At 42.6% G+C, this 17083-nt stretch overlaps 1 protein-coding gene across 4 annotated transcripts in view; it reads right to left on the reverse strand.

The window, feature by feature from the left end:
- CNGA3 (cyclic nucleotide gated channel subunit alpha 3) overlaps window positions 1-9304 on the reverse strand; it is a 29565-nt gene extending 20261 nt beyond the window's left edge. For 2 of the 4 annotated variants that reach the window (XM_030277931.4, XM_072932353.1), the window contains exons 1-2: window positions 8902-9304; window positions 807-938 (exon numbers count right to left, since the gene is read on the reverse strand). In XM_030277931.4, coding sequence (XP_030133791.4) covers window positions 807-907 — 101 coding nt within the window. In that variant the 5' untranslated portion in view covers window positions 908-938; window positions 8902-9304. Of the gene's footprint in view, window positions 1-806; window positions 939-2951; window positions 3087-3134; window positions 3176-3773; window positions 3883-8901 lie in introns of those variants that run through there. The other 2 variants (XM_072932344.1, XM_072932348.1) reach the window with 2 other exon arrangements.
- Window positions 9305-17083: the final 7779 nt, after the last annotated feature.

Raw genomic sequence — 17083 nt, forward strand, 5'->3', positions numbered from 1 at the left:
TGCTCTAGTCTGGGTGTGCATTTGAACAGCAAGAGCCAGCCTGACAAGATCCACACAGAGGAGCTGGTTGGCCATAACAAAACAAAAGCAGAAAATATTTTCCAGCCTTCAGAGATGCTATGGATCATCAGGCATCTTTCTGCAGGCCCAGCAGGCTTTGCCCAGTCTAGAGGAATGACTGGTACTGTGCAATAGGTAAGTGCAAGCTCACTGGCACATTTCAAACAGCCACTTTAAAACTAACAAAACTAGGGAAAGGTGAATGTAAAAGTCCTCTATTACATTTCCTCTCTACAGTGAGACACACTGAAAATCCAGTACAAAAAAGCTGATACTCTTTATACAGTACAGATTTTTCCTAATACAGGAACTAGGCAATTTGCAGAGGCTGCTTAAAAAAACCCAAACATTCCCAAGGCTTCTCACTGCATGGTGCTCAAAGGATCTTTTTCTTCACCAAATCCTACATACCCTGTCGGAAGCTCAGACCCTGCGTGCTATCTGTGTGGTGACTTGAGAAAGAGGTTTCTCTTTAATGAGATAGTGTAATTCCCACTGATGTGAAAATGGGCTTTTTTTCCTGAGGTGTTACAGCTCCTGGTTCCAAAACTGCAAACCATGACAACCTCTCTGTGTCTGTCTCCTCTCTACTTTAGATAGATGCAGGAAAGTCTGTAAAGTGCACTGGGCCAACAATATCACAACACAATATTCCCATATTTCTAGCTCCCATTCCCAGAGCTACAGGAGTTCCACAAACTATGCAGCAATCTGTCCTCTTGACTGTGATGAAAGGAAAATATTACCTGATATAGCCATTTTCAATTCTTTCAATATCTTCATCAGAAGTTCTGACAGACAGGCTGTGTACACCAGGGTAGGAGTGCTGGGTGTTGATTTTTGCCATTTTGCTTTACATATCAACATCTAAATGACAACTGAAATGGGAAAAAAATTATGAAGGCTTCAAAAGGAATGTGCTCAGTACTCAAAAAAGAGTTCTTTATTAAAACAGTGGAACAGCAAAAAGCAATTTCAACCGTTTGAAGAACAGTGATATTTACACACACATATGACATGTTTCTTGATTTATTTGCAGTAGGCAGAAAAAAAAAGTGTTATCAAAGATTCATCATGACCAAAGAAAAAGTGTTACATGACACCATATTCTTTTAGTCTCTGGGCTTTATGAACTACCAACACTGTCATACCTATTATCCATAATGAAGTTGCATTTAAAATCTCATTAAAAGAACTTTAGTGAGAAAGTCAACCAAAAAAAGCCAGGTAATACATGTGCTAGGACAACCCATTCCACTTCACATTGATTCACCTGTGTTAATTTTATCTATTTTATGATTCAGACTTTTATGCCAAAAATCCATATTAACCAAGCAGATAATTAATTACATTTATCCCTCAGTTTAATGTAAGCCATGTTATAATTCTATATTTTTAAAACTCTGCACTAAACACACACACTAGGGGTTTTTATTACAATGCTGCAAAGCATTCTGTTAAGATATTTAGCAGCTCATCTCCTACAAGTTCTAAAAAATTTGTCTAAATTCCTTTCCAGATTTGATGTTTAATGCCTTTTGAAATTCGTATCACATCTACTACATAAAAAATGAGTTTTAAGACTCAAGACAAGTGTCTTACAAATGAAGTACTGAAAGACTTTCAGTGAAAGATTTGAATTTTTAAGAAAGGAAAAAAAATGTTTAGAAACTTCATTCAGGAACCTTTTTTGTTTGAAATACGATTAGAATGAAATTCTCTCAGAATCAGTCAACTCCCTCACACTAGGTTGTGTCCATTTTTCACCTGTAATCCTCTGTCTCACTGACCACACAAGATCTACCTTCAACACAAAATGAAATATAGATCTTTCAGAAACTTTGTGACCTGAATTATTCCTGAAGCAAAGCTCAATACCCATGGTTAAAACATTAAGCACCCACTTTCTTGAAAGACAGATACCTGACTTACCCTCCACTCAATTCCCAGACAATTAAAGAAAATAATACGCAGCTTTTTTAATTCTTTAATGTATTTTAAAGTGGATTTCTTTTCATACAGAAATAATGAAATTACTCTAGAAACGGCCTTGGGCATCACTTAAAATTCAAAATTTTTTGTCATTAATTTTGCCTTAGTTTAAATCAGCCAGTGTCTGTGTCTCACCTTAAACTGAACCTTGTTCATGCTGATTAACTGAAGTTTTACTGGATAAAAATGGGCATTTTTATTACACACTGATATTTTTTAAATTGTGTTCCTTCAACCCACTCTCAGATTGGAATGTTCACTCTGAAGAATTAACTTCTAAAGTGCAGATAATTTATGTTAAAAACATAACTCAGAGTTTTAGAAGCTTGATAGTGGGAAGAATTATTCATAAGTAACAAAGCAGTAGCCTTTTTTTCTGAAGTTGTAATTTCAGAGCAAATTTAGCACTGAGTGAAGTTCTTGACTAACACTAACACTTAACAGTTGCATTTATCAGTTCTGGTGATTCACAATTGGATTGATGCCTACCTACAGCAGCTCTTAAAAACAAGGGTCACCTGGTTTTATAACCTCCAACAAAGTAAGCAACACTGATAAAAAAATGAAACTGTTAAAACAATGAAAGCATGAGGTAATGAAACCCTTCTGAAGTCTTGGGGTGATGTAGGTCATTTGCAACCAACACCATGGATTCCCTCACTGAAAAAACACATTGCTTCTGAAACTGGAGATGAGTGAACAATGTTTTTCTATGTTTCAAATGCTGTAGGTGTGGCACGTGGATTTCCAGATGCATCTGTGCATCAGTTCCCAAAAGTCTGGTTAAGAAACATGAAGTACATTACTTCTTTCCACTCAAAACTGAAATGGCTGAAACTGAATACTACTAATCTGGAATTAAACACTTTCAGTAGATACTGGAATTAGATATTCCAAACCTTCTGAAAAGCTTGAGTATGCCAGTGGAGCACTGAATACAGGAAACCTTATTCAGACTTTCAAAAGCTATGCCACTAAAAAAGGAAAAAAAAAAAAAAACAGCAATAGCATATGAAGCCAAACACTATTTTGGATTTAAAAAACCAAGAAGACAGAAAGCAAGAACAGGACTAAACAGTCACCTTCACCACTGCAGAAGTCAATAATAGTATTCCTCAGGGCTCTGTAGGAAAACCTGTTGTTAATGATACTGATGGAAAGATGAAGTAGAGATACAGTAAGATCTCAGCATGGCAAAAAATTGTATAGGCAAGAGAAACAAAAGGAGTGCAGGGAACCTCAGGAGTGCAGGTGGCCAACATCAATTAAGCAATTTCTCAATTTGATGATAAGTGATGTGCAACACAGGCAAATGGAAACCCAAGAATACAGGTGAAAAGCATGCAAAATACTGCCCTACATGCTTCCAAATGAACAATATGCCCCCAGAAAGGGAACCTGAAAGGGTAGATTTGGATTAAATATTAGGAAGAAATTCTTCACTCTGATGGCGTTGAAACACTGGACCATGTTGCCTGGAGAAGCTGTGGATGCCCCACCCCTGCAAGTGCCCAAGGCCAGGCCGGACAAGGCTTTGAGCAACCTGGTCTGCTGGAAGAGGAGCTGGAACTACATGGTTCTTATGGTCCCTTCCAACCCAAACCAATTTATGAACTTAGGACATAGGTACAGCTCACTTAAACAGCGTGCTCACTGCAGGGCAGGCTTGCTGACACAACTGGCAATGTATACACAGTACATGTTAATGACACAAAACCCACTAAAACTGCTCCATGAAACAACAGCACAGACTTATCTGGAATACTCCAAGTCATTTTCTTAATCAGAAAGATAAAGCAAAATGACAGCATGGCAAGAATGATTAAAGACCTGGAAAAGGGAGAGAAAGGAAAATGAGGCCTGTGCACCCTAAAAGGTGAAGACTAAAAAGTTATAAAATAGAAGTATGTAAGTAAAATTTCAGCTAATTTCAGATCCCTTACAATCATTTCAGCTGTAAAATTCACGTTTAATATACAGTGTGGTCTGAGCTCTTACTCTGCACTATACTGGAGGAAAGGAGGGGAGAAAATTTTCACAGAAATACAACTCTACTATTAAGCAATAAAATACATTAATATATTTTTGGAAGGAGCTAGGAAGGGTGGATGAAAGTGTGTTACATGTGCTCAGCTGTGGTAGAGAGGGACTGAACACAGGACTGATAGAAATAAACAGCGAGGTAATTTGGGTACAGTGCAGGTGCTGAGACCTCCTGAAGCAATATGGTTTGGCACTGCATAAAGTCCATAAAGTTCTGACAAATTACTAACTATCTGATGAAGATGAAATATTTGTTCCTTCCAAGCCTCTAAGAACCCTAATGATAAATGTCTTTAATAGTCTAAGGAGAAGATTGACATTTCAGCACTGGATCCAAAATATGGCAAGTAATTAACTACAGAGCAGCTTAACAGGAGTCAACCAGCAGGAAAGTCCTGAAGAGTCAGAAGGCTCCACAAACACCTTCTGCAGGGCCACAGAGAGACAGCTCCAACCATCTGGGACCTGCAATCCCAAAACTGCCACTAAACACTGGTTCTCATAAGGTAGTTTTAAGAAGTGAGTAGAGCTCAGTGATGGGTTGGCCTTGGCTGGCTGCCAGATGCCCAGAGAGCGGCTACTGCACCTCCCCTCCTCAGCAGCCCAGTGGGAGAAAGCAAGATGAGAAAGCTCATCATGGGTCAAGAGAAAAAACAGGAAGAAAAAGGACATTGGAAGATCAATTGTCATCACAGGCAAAATGGGCTTAAACTGGGGAAAACTCAATTTAATGCAAATTAAAAAATAGAGTTGGATGGTGGGAAACAAAACACTCTACCACTCATTTTCCCCAGATTCAACTTTACCCCTACATTCCCAACTCCTCCACCCTACCCAGCCGCACAGGGGCTGGGAAATGGGAGGCTGCAGTTATCCCATTAAAAATGTAATAAATTACATACATTATGACAGCACTCCCTACTTGAAATGTAAATGGTCAGGTTCTTTTATCCTCTTCCTTTTGGATTCAATAGCAACTGAGCTTTTGTGTCAAACAGCCAGTTGTTTGGCAACAAACATGAGTTCAAGGAACATATGAAAAATTCAGATTCATATAAGTATTTCCTAATTTGGAAAATCAGGTTTTACTTGTCTCTTTAGAACTACATCATTAAAGACCTAAAACTAGAGCTACAAAGGCTGGAGTGTCTAAATTTTAGGAGCTCTGCCATCCAGTGGATTTTCTGAAGTACGAATGCAGAAATGCAGGTAAGTAGGAACAAGGCACTAAGAAGGAAGCTACATATATGAAATGACTGAAACCAAACTGGGATTGTAAATAACTGGACTTCTAACTCCAGGCCAAAAGGAGTGGCACCCAATTCACAGCCATAACTTCCCTCTTTCTTGAATTGATTCACCTGTTTGCAGCAAATTGCATTGTGCTGAGCAGCTGCACCTCAAAAATGAAAAACCATTTCAAGCCTGCTTCAAATTAAGTGAGAAAAAAAACAATTTTCTTTTTTCCAGAGCCTTCTACCAGTAGATTATGGGCTACAAATAGCTTTCTCATGGGTTTTCAGCACTCCAGAACACCTATGGCAGCAGGAGTATCTGTTTTCGCACCCACTGCAATCTGGACACAGGCAAGGCTTCTGAGCAGCTTTGTGGCCTGGGTTTCAGACAATTTTGCATGTTCTCAGCAGCAAAAAAAAAACCCCAACACACAGACACACACTTTAATATTACAAATTATAACAAATTATAACAAATTATAACAAATTTAGGAAATTGACAGCTATCCACTAAGCCATCAAAGTGAGCTCTGCAGCCTGTCATGTATCTGAGAAGGATCTTTGAATTACTGTCATCTCCCTCTCAAGAGCACTGAGAATTCATGTTGGGGTTACTCTAGCAGTTCCTTTTTGGGGCAGAATCTGCCAACCCAACCTACCTTAATTCAATATTGTTAACCAACCAAGAATTAATACACCTGATACAAAGTAAAAGTAGTTGTTTATCAAATAATAATGACAGACCGAGCTATTTATACCACCACTTAGCATTCTTAATGCTTATTTGCTTAAAGGACTACAGAAATAGGGCAGAATTCAAAAAAAGAGCTTTTTGTGGAGAAATATGTATCACCACCACAAAGTAAAAGATGACTTTATATATGATTTTATAATGCATCCTATGTGTTTGTGTAATTTTTAAAATGCTGTTTTCTTGAAGCCTTCAGCAATTTATTTATTGCTGTAGAAGTAGTGATAAGCTGCATAAGATCACTAACATCATTTTAGTTAAGACATGTTCCAAATCCTCACACAGCCTCTCAGGTTTAACCCTGATAAATCTTTGGGATTTATTCTGGGATTTGACCTCCACCTACATGATCCTTGTTATATCACTTGCTAATAGTTGTAGCTCAGCTGTGCATTTTGTATCTTGTGTGTGTTCTGTGTGACAGGCTGCAGCTCCAATGATGCAACCACTAATGGCAACAAGCAGACATCAAAGACTGGGCACTGGAACTTTTAAATAAACACATGGCTTGAAGACAAGGCATAACCTTTGCTTCAATGATTTGGAGATTTGCAAATTCCCCTGCACATGGGACTCTGGTACACTCATATGGAAATCAGCTTTGCATGAAGGCTATGAGATCAAGCTAAGGGAGCTGAAAAAACAATCAGCAGTACCAACTTACCCTCGTGAATTCATTACAGTTTAAATCAACAATTTTTAAATTCTAGGGCCTCTTTTAAAAGCACACTTCGCAAAATTTATTACTCTCTGCTACATCATATTACATTTTCTACAGTCTATGAGCACTGACATCTCCTGAGAATGCACATAATTTATATGCATAGCCCAGTAGCCTCAGGACCAACCAAGGATGTCAAATACTCTCTACCTTTCACAGGTACTTTAGATGTGCATGCACTTCATAAAGCATTGCATTATTCATGTATGTATAATTTATAGTTTTACAATGAAATGCACGATTACCTTTGATCTATTTGATGGCTGAGTCTCTGGCACCTTTTAGTACCAAAATAATCATTTAAATAAATTGAATTATTTGGACCAAGTTTCCCTTCTGTAACTATGAACTATTAGCAATATAGTTCAATTTTCTAAAATTTACTGAAGTTTTCTGAGACCATTTTCTGCAGATGAATTCTTTTTTAGATTGGAAACTTTTCAAGAGAAACTAGCTGTGAATATTGAATTTAATATTGTAAATTTAAACACAGCAAATTAAAAATTACAGCTGACTGGACAAGCAAGTCACATCATGTTTCTGCTGCCAGTATGGGTTAACATGGTGCAGGTATCCATGTTTCTATACAGCAAATAAGCTCTGTGCAAGGCTTCTGGAGCCACTGCCTAAAATTCACTGGTTCTGCCAACGTCTCCTGTCAGTGCATTCATGTATCAAGGTTAACTCTTAAAAGTGAACATAGCATGAGAACAGCAGGTTTACAGTCCTGAATGTGTGCCTGTAAGATAAATGTGTATGTTTGCATGTGTGCACACGTGTAACTGTTACCATTTAAATTCACTCCCTGCCCGCGTTATGCGAACCATCGGAGCCATCCCATTTGGCTGGGGGAGGGAAACACGAGGGGTAAATCGTGTCACGTTTCACAAACCGTAAGGAGGCATCCTACCGAAGAGGATTTAAGAGATGCTAATGAAAAGAGATGGCAACGTTGGAGAAGGCTGCCGGACAACGTGCTGAACTGAAATGACAGCTTGGGCGCAAATTGGATGACAAAGGCTGGGATACACAGAAGGCAAAGCTGAGACATGCTGATACAGAAGGATGATGTATAATTTTTTAAAGCTGATGTGTTCTTCCCTCAAGTCATTCAGCACTTGTTTACGATGATTACCCTTGCTGATTCAACATCCCGACAGTCCCGTTTTCATTTGCAACATGTATTTTTGTAATCAGATGGGTTTAGCATGCATACTCAAAGAAAACAACATGAAAAATACTAGAAGGAAAAAAACCAAAGACTGCGCTGACTGAAGACACACAGTTATGCTATTTCAATATCTGTAGCATCTGAAAGTGCAGATGTAGTTTTACTCGGAAAAATGAAAATTACAGATTTTAAATATAACAATCCTTTAACTATTTGCTTTGAATGCAGCAACTATGAATCTGGAAAACAAAATATAGTTAAAACAGGTAGATCAACAGGTACCAACATTTACACTGAACATCATTTCTTCAGAGATCTAAACTAATGTTCATGTCACTTTTCCTTATCTTTTTAGACTTTTCCTCCTGGCATATGAGGGGACCTTGCATTACAGACATACACTGATTATAGTTATTACTTTATCTTCTACATTCTTAGGCAGACTATGGCCTGGATTACAGTACAAGACTTTTGCAAAAGATGTCATATTTCTAGAAACAAGGTCAATTTATGGAAAGCACCAGGAATCACTGGAAAATTATTCCATTTCACTGCTTGTAGTATTTGCTAGCATTTTTTATACTGGGTTTGACAGCCTCATGCTTACACCACAGGCGCCAGACAGTGGAAAAGTTAAGAGACACATGGATCAAGCTAGTAAAATTAAGTGTCAGTCAAGAGGAGTAGAGTAAGTTCCCTCAGCCCCACGTCTGCTCAGATTTGTGCCCTGAATCCAATTTAAGTACACAGATCTCTGCATCAATTAATCAAATTAACGCTTTTTTAAAAAATTAAATAAATAAACAAACGTTTCATTTCAAGCTTTTGAGCTTGAGCTAAGGCTTGGAATTGAAGTCCGATGCAGGACATGATGCCACTCTCACAGGCGTGACAGAAGGCTTATTACTGCCTCCTGCTTCAGACTCACCTGCCCACGCTCTCCTTCGCAGCATCCGAACTCTGGAGCTCCGTCCGTCCGTCCGTCCGTCCGTCCGGATGCGGGCCCGGGCGCTCTCCCTGCGGGCAGCGCTCCCTGGGCCGGCCCGGAGCGCTCCGGCCGCGCCGGGAGCCGCGGCAGCGCCGCCCGCCCGGCCCGGCCCGGCCCGGCGCGGCCCGGCGGGGGCGGCGGGGCAGGGCAGGCCCGCCGGGCCGCCCCTCCGCGCGGCGCGGGCGGATTACGGCCGCAGCCCCAGCGCTAAGCCCGGCTCACCGGGAAAAGCCGCTCGAAGGGCTTTGCGATCCTGTTAAGTTCTCGGAGAGGATCAAGACGTCAAAGGGGCTCGGCGGCTCCCCGGCACATTTTGTGCCACGCCGAGGAAAGTTGGGAGCGCGGCGCGGGCAGGGCAGGGCAGGGCCGGCCCGGGGCCGCCGGCGGAGCGGGATGCGCTGCCCCGGGCGGCGACGCCACAAGCGGCGGGGCCGTGAGGGCGGCCACACGCCCCGCTGCCCGCGGCAGCCGCTGTGTCCGGGCGGGGCGGGGCCGTGCCGTGCCGTGCCGTGCCGTGCCGTGCCGGCCCTCACCCCTGCTCGCCGGGGCGGGAGCCGCGGCCCCAGCGCCCCTGGGCCGGGCAGGGTCCGGCTGCCGCCATCCGCCTCCCGGTGCTCAGAGCCGCCGCGGGCCGCGCCGCCGGCAGAGCCGTGCGGAGCGGGAGGCTCGGCGGCGCTCCCGGCAGCACAGCTCGGGGCCGGCAGGCAGAGCCGCCTCCCCGCCGCCCTCCCTGCACACACCGCCCGCGGCTCCTTCATCTGCCGCCGGCGGAGGGGCCGGAGGCAGCGGAATGCTCAGCAGGGCGGGTGGGACGTGCCGCTGCCAGCTCCAAGCGCGTCCCTCTCGGCAGCCGTCGGGGAGCGGATTTCCCGGGGCTCCGGCTCCGCCGTCCCTGCGCGTCCTGCCCGAAGGGAACCTCGAGGGGATGGATGGAGCCCCACAGCCGCTCCCAGCGCTGCTGCTGGGGCCGACACCTCTCCCTCGCGGTACCAGTGAATAGGTTTCTTCTTCAGCTCTCTGGCCCTCGCTCCCTGACCTCCTTGAGGATGCTGACCCTCATTTTCCTGTGCTGATGCTCCCTCAAGGCTTTCACACTTCCCCAAACTCCATCTGTTCAGTTCTGATTCTGATTTTCACAGGGTTCAGAAGAGCTGGAGACAAAGAGTGTGTATGATTCATAAAATTATTCTTCAGCTGGGAAATGTCAGCAGAAGCCATGTCATTCCTAACTGAAAGGCTGCTGCACTTTGCTGCGTGTCAGTTGAGCTAGATTGAACACAACGGGACATCAGAAAAGCATTCTAAGTGCTCGGCTTATTATTACGCTTATCAAGAAAGATGAACCACATCACACAAAAAGGACTGAGGAGAGGAAAAGACCATGGCTAAAACTCTTTAAACCCCGTCAGAATCTTAAGGTGTCTGTCTCCTATAGCCGTCACATTAGTCTTCAGAGTAACAGGATTTTTAAGGACCAAGGTAGAAACCCTAGGCAGAAAAGCAGAAGGCAGAAAGCATTTGAAGAGCATCCTTTTCCACATCCTTTCCCGCTGGTGACCCCTTAGGAGTTCTCCAGGCAGCATTTTAGAAGCCCTGGGACCGCAGCTAACCAGCCATATGTGCACCAAGTGCCTGGCTGCTGTTCCCCCTCCAAAGGCTCAAGCACTGGTTGCACTTCCCTAGGTGTTCCATGCAGATACGTGCCCCTTGCAGGTCCTGGCTTCCTCCTTAGACAAGGTCTGGTTGTACATTTTGCCCTTATGTTCTGGTTGCTATGTGAAGGAAGCCTGAGAATGAAACACAGGAAAAAGCTGTGGAGACTTCCAGAAGGTCCCAGATATGGACAGTAAGGGGATCAGGCTGAATCAACAAAAATGAATGTCCACACCCAGAATGGCATCACTGTCCAAATTTTGTCATTGAATTCAGTGGTACTGCTGCAAGAAATTCTGGAGGAAAGACTGTGTGTTAAAGCTGTAATACATCTTCACAGTACCTCTAAACCAGTTGCCTAGGAATTGAAGATGACAGGAATAAAAATTCTGGTTTCCTTTTCCATTTTCTGAATTGTTAGGTATAAATTAAAACTTATTCAGGGAGCTTATGCTTATTCAGGGAGCAAATATCGCTTCATTTCAATGTATCCATAATTTCCATGAAATTTACTTTCCAAGTTTAGTTCTGGAGTTCGAGCACAGCTGGGCTTCAGTGCTCCTTGTGTGTCCCTTCCAGCTCAGGATATTTTATGATTCTATACAATTATGTTATCCAAGGAGTGAAAAAACCATCCTTTCACTGCAGTAAACTGCAAGTTCTCAGTTGCTCTAAACTGATATAGGTCCCAGGTAATCAATGGAGTTGAGCTTATTTACAGTACCTGTGGCTTTGCCTACACAGCTCCATTTTGAGGAGCTCTAACATGACTCCGATGGTTCTCTCAAGACCTCTGTGCTCTGCAGTGAAGCGCTGCCGGGATGCATGACAAAAGAGAAAGGCTTAATAAATAAATAAATAAATAAATAGGGGAATGTGTTCTAAAATCTCATTTTCTTCAAATTGAGAAACCATAATTTCCTGTTTGTATTGTAGCTCTGCCCTGTTTCTTCTGATTGTTCCACTTCAGAGGAATTAAATGAACAAAGATCTGTGAAATAATTGGACTGAATTGCCAAGCTTAGAAAAGCTCATTTGCTTTTGTTCCCAAGAGAAGCACTGATTAGATTTGCCTTAGAAAGCCATTCTTATTTGAACAATGTGAGTTATGATTCGGAGAGGACCTGCAGAATTGGAGCTCCACTGAACAAAACTGTGAAGTTAACATGCACAAATGCAAGAGAAAAAGATTCAAAAGACAGAATAAATAGAAACATCCAAATGAGGCATGTGAAATCCACATCATATGTATTTTCACAGTTTTTGAACATCCTGATCCTGTGAGGAACTGATCACTCTAGAAAACTGAACACAGCCAAGCTGCTTTCATAAACTAGCCCCACCAGAGCCAAGGATGTCCTGATAAATAAAAGGAAAACGTCACACATACCTGTTTAGGAATCTACACTGGAATCTCCATGTTGTCATAAGTATAAGTGGACAAGTTCTATTTATTTTGCCTTATTCTGCACCACTGGGGTGAGGTACAGTAAGGGGGCAAGGTAGGAGTCTGGCATTCTTTTTTTTTTTTACCAAAATTAATGAGCTTTTACCTAGATTGAGGAAAAATGAATGATGAATGTACAGAATCTGCTATGTCCCTTTGAAATCAATTAAAAGCATCCCCCAGGTTTTGGTGTAACAGGGTCGGGTCCTTGTTACACACACAAAAGCCTTAGCATCCACCTAAAGCCAGTCATTTTTTCAAGCAAAATCACAGTGCAAGCCCCTACAGGCTGAACTGTGCAAGGAATGAATGATAACCCTCTAACTTTGGTGTTCCTGCCACAGCAGACGGAGGCATTTGCACCGGAGCAGAGCAGGGCAGGGGCAGTGAAGAGCCTGAGCCTGCTGTGCCCGCAGCGCTGCTCAGCTGGAGCGGTTTCCTCACACGGCGGTTCAGGGTGCCCCAGCCCCGGCTCTGTCAGAAGAGAGCCCCGAGGGACACGGAGCACACGGTCACCGCCAGCAGGGACACTGGCTCCTGGAACTTCGGTGTGGAAGTTCCTGCTGACTGCGAGCCCGGCTGTGAGCTCCCGAGCATCCCGAGTGAGTCTCACTGCCTGGAGCCACAGGCTCCGTGAGCCAGCGCTGCCGGCTGCAGAGCAGGCAGCTGTGCAATCCTCCCGTGAATTTTCATGCTGCTCTATTTAAACAAACACTTTTTGCAAACGCAGCCTTGTTAGTGTTCCCCAGGTGGCTAGCTGCAGATAATAAATATACACAATAGTGTTTATTTTGTTATTATGGTTCTCAGGACAATCCTATCTCTTAATGAAAATAAAACCATCCTGCTGTCTCTTAGGGGAATTTCAGCAAAATGCTAGTCAGGCCTGAGGCACTGACTGGGAGACAGCCCAGCTCCTGCAAACAGCATGAATTGACATTTCCAGTCACATAATGGTGGTCCATTAGCAGCAAGCACAGGAAAGAGAGACACTTATGTGAAATACAAATTAGGGCTTAAAAACCTTTCCCACTGCACTATATGATTGCAGTCACTGCCATTGCTGGGCCTCACTAAGGAGTCTGAGGAAAGCCAGCTGACAAGTCTGCAGCCAAATGCTGGTAATCACAGATTAAAGATGTCTCTCTCATAAACTCAGAAATATCTTTACTTGGATCTAACAACAGCCTGCACAGGCTCTGTGATGGACTGTTCTGAGATACAGGAGACAATGATGAGTGGTAGATCTCTGACTGCTGTCTGTAAGCACTGTGTCCAGTTGTAAACTTAGAACTACAGAAATCAAAGAACTAAAAAATGTGTATAAGAAGGGGCATAACAGCTCCAAGTGTCCTTGTTCTGACCCTCATTTCAACAGCAGTTTGAGTAGTCAAATGCCTCTTAGCAGATAGCAGTGACTTACTTCAACAACTGATGAAAGAGGAGAAGAAAAAATCCTATCCACTTCATTTTAGGGATTGGAACTAGATGATCTGTAAGGTCCCTTTCAACCCAAGCCATTCTGTGATTCTGTGATTTGCCTTGGAGTTTTTTTTAGGCAACACCCTTTATTTCCATCTGCTGTATACAAGGCTCAAGGTGTAAGATATGTCTCACTAATGTTACAGTAGTTATAAAAAGCAAGCATTTGAAAATGTGACAGAAAGTTCAATATTTCAGTAGAGTGCTGTGTTCTGCTGAATCTTCATTTGTCTGGCACTGTTAAATGTCTCTCTAGGGTTTCTGTGGACCAGAGATTAAAGCAGGGCAGGAGCAGTCCAGCTCATACAAGTTAGATAAGGCAAAGGCAAAATGCTGAAAACGGAAATGCTTTTAAAGAACAAATACCACTGGCTGGGACAGGTGGAAACTGTTGTCTTATGAAATGGAAACAACAACAGACAACAAAGGGCAAAGAAGGGCAAAGACTCAGGAAATCTTTGCCAATGGGAACATTCTGCATACAGGCTTTGCTTAAATAAACAAGCTGTCTGAGAGCTGGTGTCAGTGACTGATGTGCTGCTCTGCTGATGCACCTGATCTGAGCAGGTTACTGGCTCTCACTGTAATCCTGGCAGAAGAGACAGGTGACATCCTGCTGGATGACCTTTGTCTCTCTTTGGGGAGATGCCTTCTTTTGTAGAGTGAGTGCCAGGCTATCTGTGCCCTAATCCCTTTAGGTTTACACACACACATGGCTGCAGCATGATAACTTACCATGGCCTGGCACAGCCCATCAGAGCTGACCAGAATGCAGATATTCCCCCAGACAGTGGAATCATCTTGGTTCCAAGCCAGCTTCTCCCAGGTCCATACCAACAGGAGTTTTATTTCAGATTAATAACACACCTGAAAGTACTGTTTCTCAAAGTTGATGCTGCCTGTGTGTGAGGAATGAGGAGGACTTTTGAGGAGGAGTTGAGGGAGATGGGGATGTTTAGTCTGGAGAAGAGGAGGCTCAGGGGAGGACTTTATTGGTGTCAACAGCTGCTTGAGAGGATGGTGTAGCCAGGTGGGGATTGGCCTCTTCTTCCAGGCAGCCAGTGACAGGACAATACAAAACAGCCTCAAGTTGTGCCTCTTTGCCCAAGCAGACCTGTGGAATTGCCTTGGGGGTGTTACAGCTGTGTTTATGGGGCTCAAGGCAGGGGTATCAAGATGTCTTTGCCAATATCTGTGTAGCACCTATGAACACTATTCTGTTTCTTGTCAAATTAATATCATATTCAGAGGGACATCAAGGCACTGTAATGCAGCACTCTGGATTAGCAGCCTGCAAAGAGATTGCAGCTAATCTTCTGATGTCACTTGAAAGTCAAATGAGACAATGCAGCACAGCTGCCATTGGGAAAAGATATTTCTCAGAATGGTGCCTTCTTTTCAGCACAGAGGAAACTTGGGGAAAACTCTGAGTGGTTTTCCTGAGGGCTAGAGACAGACCCTAGAGAGTTTTTGGGAAAAGCTGACCATAAAACAGAAGAATTTATTAGATTAACACTGCTAAAATCCTGAGTGGCTAATAAGACTTAACAGTGCTTGCACCTTCCCATGCACAGAACAACTAATAGTGGCTGATTTGATGCTGGTAATGGTTAGAGGGGAAGGAATGATTTCACAGAATATATTCATTAAGATTAGCTTCCCATTTATTGCCTTACATATAAAGAATAGCCCTGAAGAATGAGTTTCATGATCTTAGCAAGCAGCATCCCTAAAGTTTATCCTTAAACTCTTTTCTTGCCAAGGGAGGTGGGGATTGTTAGAAAGCATGACGTGCTAGGTGTTTTATACAGAAATAAGGATATTAAAACTGAGCTTCAGACACTTGTGTCATGCTACTGAGAGACTGGGAAGGAGAGCTCTGCAGTTTCTTCTGCCCCTTACATTGCCATGCAGCTGTCTTTTCTAGAGAAGAGCTAAGAGTCCTTTTGGCATTAGCACCCTTCTTTGAATGACAAATAATATTTAGTTCTTGGGCTATTTCATTTACGTTATCCCTAAAACATGGACTGAGCAGTATAGGAACAGCTGATGACTGGCCTGTGGTTGTAATTCAGAGGTAAGCAAGGCAGATGTCTGGTTTGCATGGCAATTCTGAGTCAGATAACTCATTCACATGGACTCTAAATACAGAAGAGGACTGTCTTCTCCAAAAATCAAAACCTTGAAATGTGAGCAATCATCATTCACAAGGAAACTCCATTCAACTTTCATAACTATGTCAAAAATACAGCATAAAAATGAGAGAAGTCAACTTCAGAAACTTCTGGTTGCTAAAGTGAAGCCCCAGCATTCAACAACATCAAATTGTGATCAGGCTGTTCTTGGCACTGCAGGAATAACAGCTATTTTAAAAAATAACACATAAAGATGTATACTACATCAAAACTATTGAAAAGGAGCATTGTAGCATGTTTCTTTTTCTAAAAGATGTAGGGAGGTCAGATGACTAAGTCACAGCTGCACTCATTTCAAAGAATGACAAAACTAAAATTAAGACAATACTCTAGAAAGTGCTCTACCACACCAAAGTCAGCAGTCACTTTAATTGTGGCTATGTTTTGTTTATGGATAGTATGCAGGAGTGGACAGTAGAGGGTGTTAGCTTAAAGGAAAACTTGAGTTAACTCTGTGGACCGTGTCCTGTTTAATACAACTCACAACAAGAAAAAATGATGTGCTTGGAAGTACCTTGGGTCTTGGTGTAAATGGCACTAGGGAACCTGTCCGTGACCTCACCTCAAGAGCAAAGGAAAGGAAAAAAAAATAATTGCAAACAAACCCCTCTTAAAATCACAGAATTTTAGAATTATTTAGGTTAGAAAAGACCTTTAAGATCATTGAGTCCAGCTATTAACCTGGCACCACTAAACCATGCCCCCAAATGTCATACCTACACATCTTTTAAATTCCTCCAGGGATGGTGGTATTACCTGGGCAGCCTGTTTCAGTACTTGACCATCCTTTCAGTGAAGATGTTTTTCCTAATATCTAATCCGAACCTCTCTTGGCACAGTTTGAGGCCATTTCCTCTCATTCTATCATTTGTTACCTGGCAGAAGAGACTGCCCCCATGTGTTTATGTCATTCATGACTAATTAGTAGACTTGAATGATGTTTCAATGTAGCTTGCAGACTGGATAATTATTCTTTTGATGACTTTCTGGATGGCAGCACAGAAAATGTTTTCAATTTTTTTTTTTTTTTTAATAGCATGTCTCAGTATCACTAGATTTGCCTTTGTTTTCTGCAGTTTCCTAATGTCAAAACAATTTTTTCCACTCTTCTCATAATTAGGCAGATATAAATGGTAATAGATATTAATGGGCAAACCTAAGCCTCTCCTGCACTACTCACCAGAAGGAGTGACTTTACTGACAGGGCTCAGTGCTATTTTAGGTGCTGTGGATTGTTTTCCCCAGCATCTAGCAGCCAGACAAAATGAGTGTTTAATAAGTATTATGTCATATATGCCAGCCTGAACAGATGTCTTGGACACCCTTAGACATCTCAGATAGCTCT

This window comes from Taeniopygia guttata, chromosome 1 (assembly GCF_048771995.1).
Source record: "Taeniopygia guttata chromosome 1, bTaeGut7.mat, whole genome shotgun sequence".
In the NCBI taxonomy this organism is placed as follows: domain Eukaryota; kingdom Metazoa; phylum Chordata; class Aves; order Passeriformes; family Estrildidae; genus Taeniopygia; species Taeniopygia guttata.